Below are 8,544 nucleotides of genomic sequence, written 5' to 3'. Positions count from 1 at the left end.
AAACTATTCTTGTGGAAAGGAACTGTCAAAATCATTCTGTATACTGTACACTCCCATAAAGACATGTAGTCATTGGTGCAGATTGAGGGCATTTTTAAGTTAACAAGAAAAGTGAATGAATTTGTAGGATTACAAGATTATGAGGGTTTGGCATGATGTTTACAGTCACTGTTCTTTATTCCCGTAATATTTGAGCACAAAGTACATGTGGTTTCTTTAATATAAACAGCCCTTTAGCACTTCATTATGTCAACAAGAATATTACATTTTCAATTAAGCTGACATTCAAGAACACGGATGATAACACACACCATGCCAGGTCATAAACACACTGTAACTTTACAAGCACACAAAAAAGCGACTGACCTCCTCATGCCAGAATCTCTGAGAAAACATTCCAGAAACACAACCAAGGAGACAGAGGAGAGTGTGTGGAGTCTCATTTATTAGACATGCTTTTAGCTGGGAACAAAGATGGGAAGAGTCTGTTGCTCTTAGCCCAAAGCCAACAGTGAGAACACCTGGCCTGTAAATGAATGACTGCTGGGATTGAAAATGAACAGAAAGCCAAAGATGCTTTTAAGCTGTCCTAAAAGGCAAAGGGGCTTCAATTTCTACAACAAAATAAAATAAAATAAAATAAAATAAAATAAAGAAAGCTATTCTAAAACATCACAACGCTTGTTGTCACATGAAAGCAAAAAAAAAAAAAAAAAAAAAAAAAAAATCAGTCTTTAAAATTGGAGTCTTTAATCTGCAGTAAAAAAAAAGATGAAAAAAAAAGAATAAAGAAATATTACTAACCATCCAACATAAATTACCTTTACTTGACCTTAAAACACAAGACATTAGTATTCGACCATCGGTTTGAGTCTTTGGGTCACTCCACGCACTTATAAGGCCTTGTCCGACACATCGAGATGAATTTACAGTGTCAGTGAAGCTCAATCACAAACATCATGATTATGGCAGCCAAAGCAAGTCCAAAAGAGAGCAGTTTGAGTCCATCACCATCAAATCTCCATGACCATCCCACTAGCGCAGAGGATGCAACAGAGGCACGGACCGTCTTCAGCTCCTGTGAAATGAAAGAGAATTGAAGATAAATACGAGACAGAGATAAGACAGCGATAAGCGTGATCTCAGTCTTATGGGTCATTCATATCCGTTACTGTACAAGCGATGTGTTAGTGACTCCTGCTGCCTTTTGCATGGGGACCTTCCTAAAGCATGTTAAAGCTCATCTCTGGGTCTGTGCTCATGCAAACAAAAGAATTCAATAGCTTTAATCTCTACTTTCATGTGTCTTCATTCCACTACTGAAAGCCACGAAAAGCACCTGCGCTCAGCGGCAATCATGGGTGGTTCAACAGAAATAAAGACCCATTAAATACTGAAATCATATTCAACATCATCACCTGTCCTGCACTAATCACAACTCAAAAGAAAAAGATTATTACTGTGACAACAGTTTATGGTTTTATGCATTTATGCATCGATGGTGTTAAATCATCACAGTCGCTGGAACACTTGGATGGAAACTGACTGTGTGATGTGAAATTAGTAAATGTGTGCGGTCCAGATGTCATCCATCTACATCACTCTGACAGGATGGTGACAGAGGGCAGTTGTGCTCGAAAATGGAAAGAGAATTAAGCACAACTTCACATCAGAGGACACATCAGAGACTCAAAGGGTAAAATGGTTGTAAGTGGAAGTCGTGTCCTCTCTAATGTGTTGGCACATTAAAGGATCATCTATAATGGACACAGTAATGGGTTGATGTCTCACATCAGGACAGGCCTGACAGCTCACCCAATAATATGTGTTCATTTCTGTACCCCTGATATTAAATATAGAGCCTCAATCTGAACGGCTATTTTGTGATATTAATATTTTAGGCTGTCATGGTGTTAATAGCCATGCAGATTGTAATTTGAGCCCACTGCCCATTGCATTTCTGTGGTTTTAGGAAAGTGTAGGTGGTGATCTTTTGGGCAGTCAGAACATTATGAAAAGTGATATTCCTGGGCAGCCATCTTTAGCATCTCTGGGTCATTAAAGACCATTACAGAGAGCGTATATTTGTTTTTACAGGTGTAAATGGCCTGCTCACATAACCTAGAGGAAGTCTATCTGAGAGGCCACACTCTTAAAAATAAAGGTTCCGAAAGGGGCTTTCCAGTGATGCCATAAAATAAAAAATTTTGGTTGGAGTTTGTGATATATTTTCCACCTCCTCTACATTGAAACACTGTCTGGATGAGCTAAAATCCAAAGTAAAGGCTTCACATATCACACATGCACACTTCAATGAGCGCTCAAAAAGGTTCATTTGTTCAAATGCCGGGAGAAATCGGGGTAAGGGGCAAAAATCATTCAAATGCTTGCTTTAATGTTAAAATAATTTAAAGGTTGTATCAGCGATTTCAGGCTGCACACAATCTATTATCTGCACACAAAAACAATTGGTTTCACCAACCACTCAAAATCTAAATAAAGTGTTCCAACCAATCACCGACAGGGGGTGGGTGTTGTGAGGTTTTGCGCTCGTGTTCTCTGTGTTCTCCGACTTCGCGTGCAGCCGTGCACGAGCGCAAAACTTCACAACACCCACCCCCTGTCGGTGATTGGTTGGAACACTATTTATTTTGGTTTTGAGTGGTTGGTGAAACCAATTGTTTTTGTGTGCAGATAATAGATTGTGTGCAGCCTGAAATCGCTGATACAACCTTTAATGTAAGTTTGAATATTATTTATAGCCATACTGAAAACAACAATGGATAATTCACCTCAGATCTTCAAACAAGAACGTTCAAACTGTGAACTCAATGTGAACAAACAAGTGTATTCTATGACAAAGATTCAGTTTCAGTCATCCAGTATATATTTTTAATCATGTTAAAGAGGTCATATTTATGTTTTTGATTATTTGCTAATCCATTTCTTTGCGAGTGCACTGCACTTGCAGAGAGACTCTGCCCACACCCTCTTCTGATTTTTTATTGATTTTGCCATATTTTGTAGTCGTGTCACATATGGTGTGGAAAGACACATTGCTTGTAGCTGGAATCTTATTGCATCGCATCTGGTTAGGGCACGGTGTAAGTGTACATTACAATAAGCTTCCATTTGTTAACTACGTTATTTAACATAGTCCAACAATGAAAAAGACTTGGCCTTTTCTGGACAGACAGGAAATCATGGAAAAGGGAGAGAGGGGAATTTGACCGGGAAAGGATCTTGAGCATAATAAGCAATCTTTTGGCATAAATGTGCAACATTCATTGATGGTGAACATCTTTGAAACCATGAGCCTGTAGAATGCGTGACAGCGCCACGTTTTTACTTTGAAGCATGCAGCGTTCACATTTAATTAAATCCACTGCTTTAGAAGTTTAATAATAATTAATAATAATAATTCTCTCTGCACTCAAAGCGCTTTACATAAGGGGGGATCTCCTCATCCACCACCAATGTGCAGCATCCACCTGGATGATGCGACGGCAGCCATATTGCACCAGAACACCCACCACACACCAGCTTATTGGTGGAGAGGAGACAGAGTTATGAAGCCAATGAGTATATAGGGATGATTCGTTTTTTTGTGGGATTTTTTGTGACCACAGAGAGTCAGGACCCCGGTTTAACGTCTCATCCGAAGGACGGTGCTCTTTATCAGTACAGTGTCCCCATCACTATACTGGGGCGTTAGGACCCACACAGACCACAGGGTGAGCACCCCCTGCTGGCCTCACTAACACCTGTTCCAGCAGCAACCTAGTTTTTCCCAGTAGGTCTCCCATCCATGTACTAACCAGGCTCAACCCTGCTTAGCTTCTGTGGGCAACCTGTCTTGGGCTACAGGGTGATATAGCTGCTGGCCAAATAATAATCACATTGAGCCATAAAACGATTCTGTTTTTTCTTTCCCAAAATTTGAGACCTCTTGAAATAATAAAGACATTTCTCTAATAGCATTTAATTTAAGTATTTAATAGAATTTAAGACTTACAGTAAGAAACCGCGGGGACCCTGTATGGTGGGCCTTTTAGTGGCATCTGTGCGTCTCAATGTGTATCAGGTTCCAGATGGTGCCTTCCTCTACCGAGTGTGACTGTGTGCGAGTTTCTGAATGGAAACGTCATCATTGTGCTTTCCCAGAGTGGGATCATGTAGCAGACCCTCCACCCTCAGATGCCCTACATTAATCATTGTGCCTTATTCAAGCACCACCCCACCTCTGAGATTGTATCCCACAATTTCTGGTCCTAGGGCTATCAAGAATGCAGTCTGAGGCATTCAGTGCATTCACTTCTGACTCCCACATGACCGTAACATGTTAAGAACTTGTTTTGTGACTACAGTAGAAGAGATAACCTGCTCTATTAACACGACAAAGTGGCTGAAAGTTCTTTAAAAGCACACAATCCATGGCCTCAGATTCTGAAAGCAGCCCGTCTACAAAACCAGAATTGCTAATCAATTTCCTATTGTGCTAGACATATCCTATTCAAGGACGAATATGAACAAGTAAACTGTTCTGCTATGACTCTTATCAGAAGAAAAGCAAAGGAAAAGTAAACTCATTGTGAAATGTTTTCCTTGGGTGTGTGTATTGAGTATGTGTCCCCACTTCAGCGAGCCTAGAACAGAACCATGGGGATCTCCAGTGATGAATAATATAATCCAAGAGACGTTCTGCTCTAAGGAATGTCTGAAGTCGACATGAGGTTAGACTTGAGTAATGTAAAGCACCTCTAAGTCTCTGACTGCACTACAGGAGAGCGCAGAGGAACTGGTTGGAGTGTATTAAAACTTTCAGCTGTGCGGGGAATGTCTTTGTACTGAGCGGATATTCAATGCAATTACTTGCCACCCATCTCATCCGAGGCAGGATGCCTGTGATGAATGCGGGTGCAGTAATACTGGATATCTCCTTAGCAATGGAGATGTGAGCTCCAGTTATCTGCTGATGCTGCACTACATATATTATAGGCCATGCACAGAAACCCTTGCTCAAATCCTCTGCCTCTTCCTCTTTCATCAAATAATCTACTCATAGCTAAGAGGGAGGTTCATATGAAGAGTGTATTTCAGAATCCTATTCCCTTGTCAAATTGGAGCAGGGGCTGATGGAATGGCAGGTCCCATCCGCTTGTTTAAAAACTTAAAATAAAAGCTGGATGGGTCAAACCATTAGGAGATAATGGCTGTGGATTAAGGAGAGCAGTCTGCAGAGGACTAAACCGTTCCTGTCATCATGTTTCTATTTTTGACTGGTACCTTGTGCTGGATCGATTTCTACATTTAGTTTCACTTGAAAAATAGACAAAAGTAGTTGTATATTTAGATTTGTTTTGGGAAAAAAAAAACAAGGAAAAAAAATACTACCTAAAACCTGAATTGAATTGAACTGCACCTGTCTTGTGTGAAATTCTAAGAAAAATTAAGTAAAAACAGTTGAGAAGCACCAGAATAAAAGATAAAAAAAAACATTACCAGACTGTCACGGTTATGCTAGTTTGGACTTTTTGTGTTTCTCCACTTTCTGTCTGAGGCTACATTTACACGGAAACGATCTGAAGAGAAAACGCAAAAGTGATCCTTTTTTATTCTGCGTTTAGTTAGTTTGTCTGGTGTCGTCAGTTCATGGATGAGTTGTATGCTACTCTGTTCTTGTGGATTATCATGAGGACCTACTAAATATGGCCCGTTTACATTTATCTTCATCTTCGTGTGTGTTTGTACAACCACCTGCGTGACACGGTCTAGTTTGGAGGGAGCCAGTGAGTTTTATTTCTCTCTCATTACTCTCTCCGTCTGCCAATATCTTTTCCTTTTTTTCTCCTTTTTTTTTCTCCTCTTTTGATGAATGTCAGTTAGAGTGACCGCTAGTGCATGCTGCATCCAGACACCACATTGATTCATGTCTGCTTCATACACACACACAAATCTAATGAGTGTCCGTCGATAGACTGTGGCGGCTCAGACTGAGGTGAGAGGCTCAAGGACAGGGACGCTGGGCCTCCAGACAACTGAACGATCTCCCGCCCGGCTGAGGTGATAATCCACACACACACACCAGCCTGTGACCCATCTATCTCAGACGCTTCACCGTGGGGATTAGACACAGCTGAACCCAAATAAACACTGACAACATCCAAACACAGGAATATACTAGAATGGAAAAATCTTCTTGTTTTGATGCTTGTCTACACTGAACAAGAGCTGAAAATGAAGATGTCCGTTTTGACACACCTGTCCCATTATATGAAACATTTTAGGAAATTATGTGAACTGGACTTGAACCTGTGTTGCCCACGAGCATCAATGTTTCAGCATCAGCATTAAAGCATCAATGTTTCAGAGCATATAGACTAACCACTAACAGCTCAAACCCTTATAAAACAAACAAACAAGCAAGCAAAACATAACAAATCAAAACAAAGTACTTGACTAATCCAGAGTAGGGCTACCACTATATCAGATTTTAACTACACAATTATTGTGACCAAACAAATTCACTAAGTTATTTATAGAAATTTGGAAATTAAGAAAATAATGATATCAGTCAAATTTATCTTTAACTATTTATTTAACGTTTCTCAGTTCTGGCCAATGAATCACACTGGAAATACGATTGTATGGAGGTGGAAAGAGAGTTTTTTGATCAGAACTTCCTGCAGACTCCCATATCTAACAACAGAATCCCCCCCCAAAATGTGATTTTGTACAGCAGTAGTATCTACACACTGCATTCTTCATTCCTTCTTTGTTCTATTTTATAACAAGTGGGAACCAGCGTTATACCGTGTCCTAACCAGATGTGACGGAGTAAGATTCCAGCAAAAAGCAATTTGTCTGTCCACACCAGACACGACATGACTACAAGACACAACAAAATCAATCAAAAATCAGAAACGCATGTGGGCGGTCTCTCTCCAAGTGCACTGCATTTACAACAAAATGGATGAGTACAATCAAATTCATATTACGCCATTTTAACATGACCAAACATTCACACTGAATGACTGAAACAATCTTTGTCATAGAATACACTTGTTTGTTTACAGTTTGAGCGTTCTTGTTTCCTTTACATTTTTTACATTTTTACATTTATTTTCATGATCTGAGGTGAATTATCCATTGTCACTTTCAATATAGGGTAAGGTCATGTAAAAATTATATTCAAACTCTCAATACTTTGGTTAAACATTTAATAAAGCACATAATACCTGAGATTCATTGTCATACTTTGTATGTTGTTGTTCCAGTCTTGACATCTCAGAAATAGAAACTGTTTCTAAAATACAATCATCATGTAAAATATGCCTTTAATTGCATAGTGTCTGGTAAGGACATGGTGTTAAGGTTCAATACCTTCACTATTTTGTCAACCAGTTAGTGGCACTTCATTCTCATCGTTTGTGCAGTTTTTACACAATATAATTTTTTTATGTTTTTATATCACAGTTATTGTCAATACTGGTATATTGCGGCACACCTAATCATTGTCTGACACGATCTCTGCATCCACACACACAAACTCAGCTTATGTGTGTTCTTCACTTAAAGGGGTCATGAACTGAGAAATCTAAATTTCCTTGAGCTTCTGACATACTGTATAAGAGATCATCATACTATAAGAGTATCCTGTAAGTTTCAGACTTCCTTGTTAGCCCCAAAACAAATTTTATTATATCCAAGCCTAGCGAACGACTCGTTGTGGAATGTGCCTTGGTGAAAGACCGCCTCTGCCTAAGAAAATCAACATCTACTTCATCATTCCAACTTTGGCCCCACTCACTGACATGTTAGTGAGATGACGAGGAGACTTCACATTGTTTCTTTTAGTAGGATGAAAATAATCTGTTATTTAAACTGTGATTAAAATATATATAGAAAGCGATCAAAGAACACTTCCTTTACTATTGCTGGAGCTGTCAATCAAACAGCGCAAGTTTATCTGTGACTGAGTTCTGGGCTCTCGCCAAAACTCCCATTATAACAAAGTCCCTTTTATACACTCTAAAAAATTATTCTGTGGCTTAGTAAATATTACAGAAATATTTAACTATTAACTTAATAAAATCTCTGAATATCGTTTACTTGATTGTTTTAGTTAAACATACCAAAATAATTGACTAAAAATCCAACAGTTAATTGTATCTAAAATTTACAGTCATATTTAAGTTTTTTTCACTAAAAGAATTCAGTATTTGACTAACCAATTATTTCTTTATAATACACTTAATATATTTGTGAAATTTCTATCAAAATATTTGAGAATGGAGAATTAAACTGATCTGTTTCAAGAAACAAAAATATTACTTAATTCAAATCAATATTATTAATATATTTAACACTCTTAAGAAATTGAGTAAGTTTACTCAATTAAAACAATGCACCCCTCCCCCGCCCTCTGACGTGACGACAACTCAATGGTTGAGTGAGTGCGGGCTGTTTGAATTCTCTCCAGTCCAGAACAGTTCTTCTCTTCTCGTCGTAGCAGAATTGGTGCATTTCCTCTGTGAAATTCAG

The 8,544-nt window shown here is 38.8% G+C and overlaps 2 protein-coding genes across 2 annotated transcripts in view; one reads left to right on the top strand and one right to left on the bottom strand.

The window, feature by feature from the left end:
• Positions 1-425: 425 nt before the first annotated feature.
• cdkal1 (CDK5 regulatory subunit associated protein 1-like 1) overlaps positions 426-8,544 on the bottom strand; it is a 344,073-nt gene continuing 335,954 nt past the window's right edge. The window contains exon 15 of the mRNA XM_082150344.1: positions 426-1,078. Coding sequence (XP_082006470.1) covers positions 935-1,078 — 144 coding nt within the window. The 3' untranslated portion in view covers positions 426-934. The remainder of the gene's footprint in view (positions 1,079-8,544) is intronic.
• Positions 3,693-8,544, top strand: part of LOC309484188 (uncharacterized protein) — a 157,480-nt gene continuing 152,628 nt past the window's right edge. The window contains exon 1 of the mRNA XM_082150464.1: positions 3,693-3,766. The gene's annotated coding sequence lies outside the window, so the exon portion shown is untranslated. The remainder of the gene's footprint in view (positions 3,767-8,544) is intronic.

The sequence above is a fragment of the Leuciscus leuciscus genome (genome assembly GCF_965113295.1).
Source record: "Leuciscus leuciscus genome assembly, chromosome: 20".
NCBI classification, from domain to species: Eukaryota; Metazoa; Chordata; class Actinopteri; order Cypriniformes; family Leuciscidae; genus Leuciscus; species Leuciscus leuciscus.
The sequence above is the reverse complement of the archived record's forward strand: the minus strand, read 5'-3'. Positions and strand labels throughout refer to the sequence as shown.